General features: G+C 39.0%; 2 protein-coding genes across 4 annotated transcripts in view; both read left to right on the top strand.

The window, feature by feature from the left end:
- Positions 1–2,973, top strand: part of LOC131789901 (protocadherin Fat 4) — a 30,062-nt gene extending 27,089 nt beyond the window's left edge. For both annotated transcript variants that reach the window (XM_059107083.2, XM_066174379.1), the window contains 3 exons: positions 80–179; positions 707–941; positions 1,511–2,973. In XM_059107083.2, coding sequence (XP_058963066.2) covers positions 80–179; positions 707–941; positions 1,511–1,861 — 686 coding nt within the window. In that variant the 3' untranslated portion in view covers positions 1,862–2,973. The remainder of the gene's footprint in view (positions 1–79; positions 180–706; positions 942–1,510) is intronic.
- A 3,429-nt stretch (positions 2,974–6,402) lies between these two features.
- LOC131789929 (uncharacterized) lies at positions 6,403–12,116 on the top strand. Of its 2 annotated transcripts, XM_059107117.2 has the most exons (7): positions 6,403–6,555; positions 6,759–6,856; positions 7,285–7,357; positions 7,833–7,901; positions 8,230–8,298; positions 8,422–8,490; positions 8,921–12,116. In XM_059107117.2, the coding sequence occupies exons 2-7, from the start codon at positions 6,803–6,805 to the stop codon at positions 11,938–11,940; spliced, it is 3,354 nt and encodes a 1,117-aa protein (XP_058963100.2). In that variant the 5' UTR covers positions 6,403–6,555; positions 6,759–6,802; the 3' UTR covers positions 11,941–12,116. The 2 variants fall into 2 exon arrangements, with proteins under 2 accessions (XP_058963100.2, XP_066030477.1); XM_066174380.1 differs by lacking the exon at positions 6,403–6,555 and having other exon boundaries at positions 6,819–6,860.
- The last annotated feature ends 2,109 nt before the right edge of the window (positions 12,117–14,225 follow it).

The raw sequence follows: 14,225 nt of genomic DNA, 5'->3' as shown, positions 1-14,225 counted from the left end.
TAATAACGCAGTTCTAGAACTCATTTTGGAAAGGTATTTACTCGCACTAACCAATGTTAAAATGGGCTTTATTTTGCAGCTGATCCCCCGTCTAAAGTTGGTTTGATCGTCGGTCTAACCATTGGACTGCTAGTCCTTATCATTGCAGTAATTGCAGCTGGAATAGTTATCACCAAAAGGTAATTAAGTGATACCCCATGAGTCTGTTGTATCTGAACCGATAGTTTCGAATTCCGCAATGGCAATCGATTTGCATCTCAAAGGATTTGATCTGTATTTGCCGGAAGAGAATAATTGCGCCACTTGAACAGGGGTGGGGTGAGGGGCCGTGGGGATGGGGATGGATTTTGATTCGTCAATTTAACAGGCCGTTCTCAATAGCATGGCCCGTTGAAATTAAAGGCTATTTCTGTTAACGGCAATTGTTCTTAGCTTTAAAGAATAATTGAAAGTTTGACTATCTTATTTTCTTCAAAATTTTTGTCCGAACGATTTAACCGTTGATCAACGATTTCGAGTTGGCCCGTATTGCTTTCGACTTGTGTCAGTTATTCACAGCCATTCTGCAAACCCATCAAACATAAAGGAGAGGTATCATATCTCTGACCTTCTCTTCCAAGCCGGTAATCTAGGAAAAGTATATTTGTCTCTCCTCTTCGATTTTTAATTTATCATCAAAAGTAAGTGATATTCATCTTCCCTTCAGACGAAAGAAGCCACAGAACTTTCACTACTCGCTTCAACAAAGAGCTGCAATGGCTCGCAAGGACAGCCAGGAGACCATTCTCGGCTGTGATCGAGCCGTAAAAGACCTCTCCCGTTCAGAGAAGCATTACCTTAATGTCGCGTACGAAGAAAACTGCGACATGTCCGATGAAGAGGGGCAGCAATTCATGGTCCAGGTCGATCTTGGCAAATCAAAAAGCAGGAAGATATCTATGGTTAGTATTTATGGTACCAGTAACCGATCGTGATGAGACAAGCTTAAAAATTTACAATTTTACTCGTTCTATTTACGCGTTTGACACATTTGAATCGTTGCTCTTAGCCAGTGGGCAGGATGCGTGTCAGATTTGAACCTTGTACTGGCCTAGCTCACAAGAGAGAGTCTTTGTGGCTCAGCGTGAGAGCAATAGAGTGCGGAACTCGAAGGAATGAGGTTGATTCGATTCTCTTGGGTATCCTGACGAGACGAAAAACATCGATCTTTCTCTATAATCGATCGTCTTTATTGCATTATTGCTTTACTTTTCCTTTTAGCACGCATGGGAACGCATTGTGGAATATATTTTTAGAACGCTTTATTAAAAAATTGACGCTCCCTTTTCAATTTGATGGAGCGATTCACTATTCCCTAATTAAGGGTGTAAGCCACAGAAAGCTCAAGGTCGTGGTATCTTCACAGAGTACAACAACATCAGCAACAAACGCTCTTTTTCTATGAGGTTGCATGACTACATTGCAAACAAAATCGACTGCGCTCCAATCAATATTTTCATTCATTTTCTAGGTGTGCGACGAGCCGTATTTCTACGAGAAGATCACTACACTAGAGGCAGAAGAAATGCTGTCTTCTTTGGTACAACCAGGAACCTTCCTTGTGCGTGAGGGAGCCAGTAGCAAGGAGTTTATTTTGACAGTGCGTGCACCAGAGGGCGGACCTTCTTTTAGACACCTTCCATTTAAGTACGACAAGGCCAGCGATGCTATCCTGGTAACAAACTTTGGTACCATGGACGATGAAATGAGTTTCCATTCAATGCAAGAGCTTGTCAGTCATTTTCAAGTTACACCGATCACATTTGACGAGGATTCGCCTGATGTTGTCCTTACGCATCCTTGGAATAAGAGTGAAGTGTAAAGCTGTTTCCTTGATGGTTGACTGGAAAATGGATTAAAAAAGAGACAGGAATTGTATTTTAATTTCATAGCCTACGAATTTTGACCCATTTATTTAACTCTTGTTATTAAAGTTGAAAAAGTCTAAAATTTTTAACTTGGCAATTTATATTCTCGATGGCAAGATCAAGGCTAAAACTGGCATTATGGCCGTAATTGTTTGTAATTAAGTGATGTTCATTTTCTTGTTGAAAAGTCGATCGTCTTTTAGTAAAGACGCTTCATTTCAAGTATTTGTAAGCATCTTGAACACTAACTAACTCTTTTTTTTTAATTAAATGAAATGCAGTGGAACTTCCACTATGGGGACATCGTCGAAACAAAAAAAAAGATGTTCCATAATTAAAGATTCCTTTTCAATGAAGGAAACAAATACAAAGTTTGTGTAGTGGAACCTCCATTCAAGGGACTTAAAAAGGGTAATACAAAGTGTCCCTTGAAGAGACGTTTTCGTCTATTAATAGCTCATTATAGATTCAAATACCTGCCGGGTAAACGTTGATTTATTTTTTAACTCGTTTAACTCGAACCCCCATTAACTCGAAGATGATCCGATTTCCCTTGATCCCGTTTTTCAGTAATTTACAATCAGCTGACTCAAACTCCCGCAGACGCGAACCATTCTTTGTTTCTTTTGGGAGTTCCAGTCAGCGGGTCTCTGCTGTAATCTCACTTTTGTTTTTATTACAAATTAAAGTTGAGTTCCGGAGTAGCTACACTAGAGATCAGTATTTAACCTTAAAATCTCACCGTCAGTATCATATTGTTAAGCTATCACTAAGGGTTTTATTAGAGGTCAGTACTCCCTAACGACCTACCTATCACCGTTCATCGTCATCATCATCATTTTCATCATCGTCATCAATAATTTAACATGTTGAATTATATTTTTAGCTAATTTACAAGATTATAGTTGTGATGCTTTCACGAGTGTTTTCCGATATTTAATTAATAATTAATGAAATAATTTAAAAGTGTTGATGCATCGGTTAAGAACAAACTATTAAATTCGATTAAGAGATTGACAGAAACACATATGCGACCTGTATTATAATTTTATGAAAACAATGTTTCTGGTGTAAGTAATTTGTCAAAAATAAAGATAATTTATTAAAATTCAAATCGAAGTTGTAGTTATTTAATGTTCAAACTCTCTCGAAATTTATGGTATCCAACACCCCACCCACCCCTCTCCCACTGAAAAAGACATCAAATGGGAGATTTTACGGGAAATATACAGTTCACCTCTTGTTGATTTTAAATACCGCTGAACAAAGGTACAGTTAACCCAGCGCGCGTTAAAAAAATCTCGACCGTCTTTCGATGAAACGTTCTTGGAAGGTAAGAGCACTCGTGCGAAATGAAGATTTTAACTTGGAATACCAACGGAATGCGTGCCTCTAGACGTGAAAGATCGTTGAAAGTCATTTTAGATTCCCTCGAAGTTGATGTTATCTGTTTGCAAGAGACGAAAGGTACTCGTGAGTAAGCACTGTGCATGTGCAAGTTATCGAATGGTAATGAAATGAAATGTCAAGATTTTACCTTCCCCAGCTATATTCTTTTCTTTGCACTGCAGGTATGTTCTTGGTGACATCAACACAGCACATAAAATGCAGTTTAGACCCAAACTATCACTCTCTTAAAAGTTTTCAGAGAAAACTTATCTAGACGGTTCTTGTCTTTTTCCACTATTCCATCGTCTTCGTCCTTTTCCTCGGGGTCACGCGAGAAATCTTTAATAAAGTACACAGAGTCGAAGGTTAAATTCAAAACTTTTCACCCCTTAAACCCTTAAACCAGTATATACATAATTTATTTATAAAGTGTAAAATTTTGACTTTCGTAAAACAGTGCTTAATACATAGGAGTAGAGCAATGTATATATTGTAGGAGGAAAAAGAGAAATAAAACTACAAGTCCATCCCTACAGACCTGTTTCGTGGTTGCCCTCTCAGAAAATCTCCTGATGAGTGAATATATATATATATACATGTAACTGCAGTATTGTTTCGACCTTCTGGGCCTCATCAGTGCACTGCTGATGTTAGGAAGGAGGTGTAAGAATTTGGCTACCCCGAATGATCTGACACCTTTTTTTTGCATGATCTGCACAAAAGTCAAACTTATATGGATAGCTGTGCGGACTGAGGGTAGGAGAGGGATTAGTTTCTACCTATATATATATATATATATAGATATATATATATATATATATATTTTCCATACTATTCCCTATACATTTCGTAAGCTGCTGACAAGGAGAATTTGTGTAACAATTGAGAGCTTCTCCAGTTTTTTATCGTTTCCTTTAAATTCTCATGACCTTAATGTGTGATTGAGGGGTTATATTGTGAGGAGAATTAGATGCTAGTCATTAAAATTGGTAGTTAGATCTTAAGTTTGGAAAGCCGAAAAGAATAAAATAATTTGATGAGCTTAGCCCTGCAATGATTTGGTTCATGAGGTTTAAATTGCAAACTGTGTTTTTCAATAACCAGACCCCTCGGCAGCGAGCCTTCGCATCTGTCACGAATCTTTTTTTTATTTTTTTGGATATCAGATGAACCGAGAACGAGGTGAGAGGTTCTTTAATTTTTTGGCGGTCATTTTGAAAAAACTAGTGTAGAAGTCCGGAACGGCTTGCGCCAATGGACTTATGAAAAATAAAATCTTTGTTCCTAATTTGCATTGATTCTTTATTGACTAGTCCAGAATTACCACAACCCGAGATTACTAAAATCCCTTTAATTTTTTTCTTCACGATTTCATTGTTTAAAATTAATGGCCTCTTTCAATTTTGTCTGCTCGACAGCATCGATAACTGGTTTGTAATAGTGCGCCCAAATCTGTTTCTAGGTATTTTGCATTTCTATTGTTTTAAGGCTTAGAAGAAATGAAATATAAAGTCACATTATGGTAACGTACGCGATTTTGTGAAAGCGGGATATAGACGGCTGAAAATCCGAATACTAAACCGGAAGTCTACAGCTAACTATGAACGTGCTAACAATCATTTGCAATAGACCGAAATCAATGTTAGATTCTTTTCTTTCGCACCTCACAGGGATTGCGATAAACCAAGTAATTATTTGTTGTAGTGCTAACTTTGAATAGCGATGCATATGATTTTTAAATCTAATTCAATTGACAACAGATTACCCAAAATAGTCAAAAGTTTTTCACGTAAATTGATTCGATTGCGACACGCCATTACAAATTCAGATGCATTTGAAAAAAATAGGTATTTCTGTAAATGCATATAGAAATGATAAAGTTATTTTGACTAAGGAATTCCCTGAGACAGTCAAAACTCGGTGGAAGTAAGCGATTTCGATGGAAGTTAGCGATATCTTTGATCGTAAAGATCGCTGTCAATAATGTGATGAATCTCTTGGCTACCACGACCTTATTAAATGTAATTCATGATCACACCTTGTAATTACACGGAGACTATTGACGTAATGTTGAATTGTGTGATTGTCTTTACCTTTTTACTTTCGACTGGTCTTTCAACAAGTAATAGGATTTTTGTCATGCGAAGAAACAATCAGAATATAATCACTGCGATCAGTAGAGATAACGCTGAGATCATTACATTGAAAATCGCTCGGTTCGAGTATGTGAGACGTAATTTCTCTGCCTTGCTGTGATTTTAGTGAACTTTGCTTTGAGTTAAAGATCCCTTTAGTCGTTATTAAGCGCATAAGAATACGCCCTCCACAAATCTATTACCCGAGCCCTTACCAAGACCCATTAATGTTTGCTTATATGAAGAAATTCTTTCAAAAAGACATGATAGAGCAAACTCTCGTGTCTTTTCCATCTCTTTTCACTCAATAAACTTCCTGCAGAGTAGCTAAACGGTTTAAGTGTGTTTGTCTTTGTAATATAAATTATTATCAAAGCTTGCTTTAAGGCTATGTGCTTTAAATTAACCTATCTGAATCGTATTAATCCAAACTGCGAGTTTTTAATTTACAAATTAGGCCAGTTTTTTTTTAAATTTGACATTCAAACAGAACCAAATTAGTTGACTACTAAAGTTATTCGACATAGCAGGGTCGATTTGAGCTTTAATTTAAAAGATTTAATTGTTATATATTTTTCTTAATTATTATTCAGTTCAGCTCTCTGCAACTATTCTTTTTGCCATTGTTCAGTTTATAGAAATACAGAAAGTGAGTTTTAAAGCTCTGAAATAATTTTCAACTGCTCTTTAGAGTGAAAATCTCTTACTATTTATCCAGACTGGTCAAAGTTTCTGAAATCAAATGATAATGTATCAGTTTCAATCGCCTGAAACCAGCTTCAACACTTCAGTTTCGCCGTCTAATTTAAATTCAACTAACTTTGGTTCGACCCTATATAAAGAAAATTTTCAACCTTCAATTTCACCCTGAAATTACAGCTGCGCTATGCAACGTATTTCTTCTTAATAACCGCTTTACTCCCTTTTTTTCGGTTAGCAAAGGGTTTATATCTAAATTTCTCAAATTTAACCTCTCTTGGAATTGAAGAAGACAACGTTAGACTCAGCTGGTTGAAATTGTTTCGCGATTGCCGTCGAAAGTCGAATGACGACTGTAAGCCGAATTTAATTTTGTCCCCGCGATAACAAAGAGTAAGAGGTGCAGTATTTCGTAGCCGGTGTAGGTAAGCAACTTCACGTGATAGAAGAATGTACGGTTTGCTAATTTCACCCAGTTAATGGCTGTACATGCAATGTATTGTAATCATGTAATAGTTTTCAAGGACCGAGCGATATTCGATGCAATTATCTCAGCGATATTTCTATTGATCGGATTGAGTTCAAACTTAATGTCAAGGTCTTTTCCATCAATGTAACTGTTTTACAGGTTTGCAACACCAACTTCTCTGCAGCTTTTTAAAGCTCCGTTGCATGAAAGGTGATTGGACAAACCTTTACGTGTTTCCAAAGCGAAAGCCGCCAATCGTAAGTAAGTTTTCATTGTGTCCTACGACCACCCGTATTTTATATTCTGACATTGATTTCGGACTCTTGTAAATGATCGTTAGCTCGTTCGTATAAATATACCGGATACCGCATAAAAATTCTCCTCACAAGCTTTCATTCGAGGGGTCACACGCTGCCCCATAGTAGAGTGCGATAATTTTAAGTAACCCTCCACCTAGGAAGGTAATTTGAGATAGTTTACAACTTCTTACGGAGAATTCGAACTTTGGCTAGACTGCATAAAGCAGCTTACAATCTTCTCTACAGAGGTACAACGTCAAGAGGGTATTCATCCGAATCCAATCTATGCATATGCTAATTCTTGTGAATAGCTTTTCTTTGCTGGTGATACTGTATTATCACTGATGTATATCTCTTCCATATGAATTTTTCCGTTTCATTTTAAGCTAAGAATGAAGAGCCCTGTAGTTTTGGCGTTTGCTGTCGTCGCTGTGTGTGTCATGGAATGCTATGTAGCAGGTAAAAAAATTTGGTTATGTTTTTGCTCATTTATGTTTTTTTTTTATTCAAAATAAAAATTGTTATGTTGCCTAAGTTTGTATAGGGACACAGGAAGCTCTCACGTCCTAAGAAACCAATCATTATTTATCCTTGGGGGGGTGGGGAGTCCGAGGATTTTAGCTGTGTTACAACAAAATTTACCTGATCCCGGGAGGCTCCGAACCCAAGATCTAACTGCCAATTTTAATGACTAGCATCTAACATCTCCTTACAATATCACCCCTCAATCACACATTAAGGTCATGAGGGTAATGATCAACAACTGGAGAAGCTTCCAATTGTTACAAAAATTCTCCTTGTCAGCAGCTTAGGAAATGTATAGGAAATAATATGGAAAATATACGCACAAATATATATATATATATATTGACGTAAGGGTTTAAAGGGTAAAAGGTTTTGAATTAAACCTTCTACTCACCATATTTTATTGAAGATTTCTCGCGTGATCTCGAGGAAAAGGACGAAGACGATGGAATAGTGGAAAATGACGAGGACGAATTTGGTAAGTTTTCTCTAAAATGAGTAATAGTCTGGGTCTACATTGATAGGATTGTTTCGGTTGCATAAAAGTTAAGCTATTATTGGAATATTTCTTTTCTAGAGTACGTGGTCATTTGTGAATAACAAGGGTTCGGGGCTACAGAGATAACATAATAGAGTCGCTTACTTACGACAGTTTTCACCCTTCCCTGTTTCTACTAGAACCGGCATTAATTGAAAGATGCTTTTGCAATTGTTGGTACCCGGCTGTTCATAATGTTACATTTCCCTTTTCAGTAATTTTCTCTGGCGTTGTTAAATAAGTAAGTGAAGTTAATTTTTCTCCTCAGACCTTCCCCTTGAAGACTTCGAAAATTCAGAGGAATTTCCCGCGCAAAATCTCCAGTTTCATGTTAGAGGTAAGTACATCATAAAGCAAGACATTACCTGTGGGTAGACAGAGAGTAGCCTCACATCTTTTTCAAGAGACCACATTGCGCACTAAAAATCACTTCTCTGTCTCATTTTTCATCTGTGTTTAGAAACAATGAAAGAATGTTTAGAGGAACCATTAAGCCTTCATGAAGATCATGTAGGGTCATGCAGGCAAGGTAAAGTGATTATTTCATATGTTATAAATTTAACATTATTATTATCTAATTTTCTTATGTTCTCGGTCCCATAATTTTGATATGGCGTATGTAACTCGCTTTGCCGAAGGGCTTCTGCTTGCATCATCAGCTTTAGAAACTCTTTAAGGTGGTCAATTTACACCACCAACTCAGTTGATAAAACCAAATTATTTTGATAACCACCCCCACCCCCACCCCTTCCCCCTTCCTTATCGACCCAGCAAGACAGTTTCTTTAGAAATTTATCCCCCTCAATCGTTTGAAAGGCCTAATTCATTTCCGTGCAATATTTAGGCCTTCGGAATTTTCTTTCTAAATGTCACATTTCAGTATCTGATTTCAACAGAACACTTCGTTCCTCTTAGTTTAACTATGCAGCAAATACTTTTTACATATTATTTCTTCAAAGGGCTCATTGACGTTGTGAAGGTTGAAGCGATGACTGGTTCCGATGATCCGTTACGTAGAGGAGAAGGTCAAAGTTCTTACTATGGTGGAAATCCACGGCTGTTGATCGTTCTGAAGAATGGCGGGGAGTATCGCGCAGAGCTGTACAACAAGAAGACAGCAGGTCAAAAATATACAATACAATTGGGAGCCAAAACTGATTTCAAACCACGACTTATCTGCACCCACGGAGACATAGTCAAAGTTTATCTTGAGGCTCAAGGAGGGGATGGATGGTACGTTGCATCGATCAACACCTACATCGCACGATCGAACAAAATTTTCACTGAGCTGACCACTGATCCAGGTTTTAGTATGTGGGTGGACGGCAATGAAAAACACCTTTACCCTTACAATGCCAGAAAGCTCCTCCTTACCAATGCTGTCGCAGGATCCTGTATCACATACATACGTGTAAATGCAATGACGGGAGACGTGCATGCAGCTGAATCTTCAAAGTGGTACACTAAGCATAAAAGTCACAGGATAGTTCTCACTATATCAAACAACCAAAAATATCAGGCCGAACTTGAAGGACCCATGTATCGAGGGCAATCCTATGTGCGAGAGCTAAACTTTGCAGCCCGGTTTGGAACCACAAACTGCGTGTCGTTATCTGACATTAAGGAAATCCACCTAAAAGCTAGTAGTAACAGATACGAAGATTGGTACATATCATCCATTCGCACCTCTGCAAAGACTGGTGTGGAACAATACATGGATCTGACAAGTGATCCACACCTTAACAAGTGGCTTGGAGAGTACGATTCGAAAGAAATCAAACTAAAATGGGTACATCAAGAGAACCTCACCTGTGAATACGGAAACCCAACGTGCGAATGCATGTCACACGCAAAGGTTTGTAAATTTAATCTTGAAATTGACGAAATTCGAACCTTCACCAGCTATCAAAAGTTGTCAGTGGATAAACCCACAGGGGTTGCGATGCTAGGATCTCAGGGAGTGATCTATTATTTTGATAACAATGGGTTTCCTACACCACTCCAAGATCACAGAACATGTTCAACACAAGACAGCGCCAAGTGCACTTATCCCCAATTTGTTGACGGTAAAACGTACCGTTTGGTAATAGCCGTCAATGGACTAATTCCTGGACCTACCTTGATTGTTCACGAAGGGCAAACTGTTGAGGTGCATGTTCACAATAATCTCACCACTGAAGGCATTTCAATTCACTGGCATGGGATGCATCAGAGAGGAACACCTTGGATGGATGGTGTGGGGCAAGTAACTCAATGTCAGATAGGACCATCATCGACCTTCACGTATGTGTACAAAGCTGAACCTGCCGGCACGTTTTGGTACCACTCTCACAGCGGTGCTCAAAGAACAGATGGCTTCTTTGGTGGACTTGTTGTAAAAGAAAGTCCTGAGAAAATGACCCAGATTCGAGATAAACTCCATAGGCACCGTGCATTTGAAGACCTTCCAGATCAGCACACCTTAACGCTTCTAGACTGGCAACATGAGGCTTCCTTGGACCTGTTCACACAGATTCACGCCAGTTTGGGCTTTTACCCAGGCAAGCCGCTGGGAGAGGTGCCAACTAAAAATGATTTAAAGCGGCGGTATAACTCCACACATAGTTATGAAAAAGTAGAGGTTGGGCCAGTCCCGTATTTTTCTGGAATTATAAATGGAAAAGGGAGGCATGATGGTGTTCCATACATTAAAACAAGACTGAGTATATTTACTGTTCAGGCCGGTAAGACGTATCGATTTCGGCTCATTGGAGCCCAAAATCTGTACGCTTACAAATTCTCCATTGATGGTCATAAGCTGACTGTGGTGGGCACCGATGGATACTGGATCCAGCCTGTACAAAATGTTGATTATGTCATCATCCATAGCGGAGAGAGGTTTGACTTTCTACTTGAAGCAAAACATACAAGAAAAGACTACTGGATACGTGCAGAGACTCTGGAGATTGATCAAAATGGCCAAGGGCCACCATACAAGTCACTAGGACATGTGGCAGAAGCTATTTTGCACTACAAAGAGGATGGAGACTCGGCTGACCCCAATGTTAATGTACCGTCGACAAAATATGAAGATATAAAAAGAAGGTCTCCTCCCCTACAGTGCTCCTTCTACAAACCATGCAAAGCAGTGAACTGCCCATTCAAGAAATTCCATCCACGTTATCATATTACCTGTATTAATGTTCAAAACCTACGTTTACTTGAGCCAACTCCACCAGCGGAGCTTCCGAACGCAGATCCTAAAACCCCAGGGCAATGCCGAGATTGTCGACATTTCATCAACTTCAACTTTGAGGGTGACTCTCAAACTAGTGCAGTGAATGGGCGCAACTTCATTCTTCCCTCCTTTCCTCCTCAAACCGAACCTGAAGAGTTTCACAAAAAGGACAATATTTGTGACCTGAACGCCGACTGCAACCCATCAACATCCGCGTGCTCATGTGTGCAAGTGATAACCATTCCCTATAAGGAAACTATTCAATTGGTGCTTTCAGCAATTGGTGCTTTCCACAGCGCTCATCCAATTCACCTTCATGGCCATACCTTCCATGTCGTTCATGTTGGATACCCAGATTATGACCCAAAAACTGGTTTTATTACAAAGCACAACAATGATATATACTGCGATGACGTTCACTGCACACAACAGAACTGCGATAAGAGGAGATGTACCAGACCAAGATGGAACCGAGAAAAGCGCTTTTCTGTAGACTCCCATACGATCAGAAAGGACACAGTTATGCTCCCTGCTGGAGGGTACGTTGTTATCAACTTTCTATCCGATAATCCTGGCTACTGGTTTCTTCACTGCCACATAGAGGTACACCAGCTCGAGGGAATGGCAATAATTGTCAATGAAGCTCCACACGAGCAAAGTCAATTGCAACCACCGAAAGAGATGAACAAGTGTGGAGACGTTGAGATAAGTGTCCAAACGTATCAAAACTACCAATCCAAGTTCCACAGAATATACGCTTAGCTGTCAAAAGAAAAGTTTTAGCACTCTCAGCAGCCAAAAGTCTTACTACAATTACTTAGCTATTAATCAAAAGTATAACAAAATTCTTTGATTGTGATTGGTTATCACCAACCCAATTTGAGCACTCATAGGACAATGTATGCGTTATGCTTGTAACTGGATAGTGTAATAACAGTTTAAGGGATAGTAAACACGTCGTGCCTTTGCTAGGGGGCAGAATGTGTTGTGTGCGTGCGCTGTTGTCTCGCATTTCGCTAAATTAACAGTTTATTTTAATAAAAACGTGCGACCGGTGTCTACTTTCTTTCGCAAAATATTGTTAATTTAAATCAACACATTAATTTAGTAACTGAGTTGAAAATGTAAAATCGGCCACGGAAGAGAGTTTTTACAAGCCGACGTTTCGAGCGTTGACTCTTCGTCATTCGCTCTGACTAAGAGATATGATCAAGTATATGAGCCTCTCCATTTCCACCCCCCCCCCCTCCCAACCCCATCCCTGTTAACATGGGTAGTTATTCTCTTCCGACAAATGCAGATCAAATTAATTTGAAATGCTGACCAATTGCCATTGCAGAATGCGAAAAAACGGTCCAGATGCAAAAGACCTTGATTACCTTTTGGTAATAATTAATCCAATGGCAATTACTGCAATGATAAGGACTAGCAGTTCAATTGTCAGACCGAAGATTGAACCAATTTTAGACGGGGTTCAGCTGCAAAATAGTTAGTGCGAGAAAATAACTTTCCGAAATGAGTTCCAGAGTTGCGTTATTATATTGCCATCCAAAACTTGTCTTTCAAAATTCGACCTTAATTGCTATTCCAAGATGCACTAGAAACTACGCTCGCCCTATCTGCGGATAACATCGACCTCACGATTTTCTCGGTCGTATTAAAAGAGGTGACCTGCTGCTATTTTCAAAATCGACCGCGGAAACCAAGGGGAAGAAGTTGATAAGTGAAGGAAACATCCCTCATAAGCAGAAGAGATGCTACATTGATTAAGCTTTTTAATATGATATCATTCGATAATCAGCATATTTACCTTTAGAAAGTTCAGTGTAGCCTGAAAAAAGATAAAGAATCATTAAACTTGTTATCAAAAAAGGGAAATTATTTATCGCCTGGGGGAGAGAAGGAGTTTGGAGGAGCGCTTGGTTCTCAGGGGAGGCGGAGGGTGGATCAGTCGTCATGAACAGAGTGTAAAGGGGCTCTGTAGAAAATCGACTGCCAATCAAATGCCAATAAGCAGAGATCATGAGAATATATCAGAGCACTATCTGTTAGTAAATTTTATTGCTATGCAACCAATGTCCACCGATGTGATAATCATTCTTTGAAAATTGACGTCAAAATAAATCCTTCTATGCTCACCAGCATGAAGATTCTACTTGCTCAGAGGACAAACCTGATATGATTTTGCACAGCTTAGTTCCACAGTCTTTCAAAGCTCAACAGCTACGAAACATATGCAATCACTGGGGGGGGGGGGAGGATTTCGGCTGTGAATAACATGGTTTTCAAGGGAAATGGAGGGGGGAATAGTCGTCGTCAACAGAGCATAAAGGAGGAGGGGGGGGGGACTAAATAGGTAAAATTTTATTATGAGAACCAAAACCCTTCCCATATTCCCCTAATTCAGGACGAACAGAATAATGGTACTCAATGGCTGTAGTGAAACCATTAAAACCATTTTGATCCAACTCCTCCGTTCTTCCCTTGTTTATCATATCGATCACTTCTGCAGAGTTTAAATCGTTACCAGACTCGTCGGGAGCAAAGAGCTCAAGCGTGACTCTATCGAAAGGAAACAGGTCATCAAAGGGTCATTGTTTTTATCTTGGTTTTTTCTTAATACTTATCTGTGTTGCTGTTAAAAACTACAGAAAGCTCATTGTATCTTTCACGAGACATCACTTCATATGTAAATTTTGTGGTCGACAGTGACTAATATAAGGGTGTGGCCACAAAAGTGTCTAAAAATAGATGTGAATTAAAACATCCCCACTTCCACCCCCTCTATTTTAATAGCTTAGGCTCGAGATGTCGGCCTTTAAAAATTGGTTAATGATTCACTTGTTATCATGCAACGCAACAAAGCAGTTTCTTAAATCAAGATAAGCAAAGATCCTCAATTTAAGCAACTGCAGAAAAGAAGACTACAAAAAAAAAAAAATTCAGGCTTCGACGGGGTTCGAATCCGTGTCGCACGTTGGAGGCGGGGGACATTTTGACTAAGACTTATAATCTTAACTGCTCGTCAATGTTTAACCTGCAGACGA

Source organism: Pocillopora verrucosa, chromosome 11 (genome assembly GCF_036669915.1).
Source record: "Pocillopora verrucosa isolate sample1 chromosome 11, ASM3666991v2, whole genome shotgun sequence".
NCBI classification, from domain to species: domain Eukaryota; kingdom Metazoa; phylum Cnidaria; class Anthozoa; order Scleractinia; family Pocilloporidae; genus Pocillopora; species Pocillopora verrucosa.
The sequence above is the reverse complement of the archived record's forward strand: the minus strand, read 5'-3'. Positions and strand labels throughout refer to the sequence as shown.

Bases quoted from the DNA above. Each gene is read 5' to 3' on its own strand.
- LOC131789929 (XM_059107117.2), top strand. From the start codon at position 6,803: ATGAAAGGTGATTGGACAAACCTTTACGTGTTTCCAAAGCGAAAGCCG. The intron at 7,902-8,229 runs GTAAGTTTTCTC...TTTTCTCCTCAG, and splicing joins AAATGACGAGGACGAATTTG to ACCTTCCCCTTGAAGACTTC. The intron at 8,491-8,920 runs GTAAAGTGATTA...ATTTCTTCAAAG, and splicing joins TGTAGGGTCATGCAGGCAAG to GGCTCATTGACGTTGTGAAG.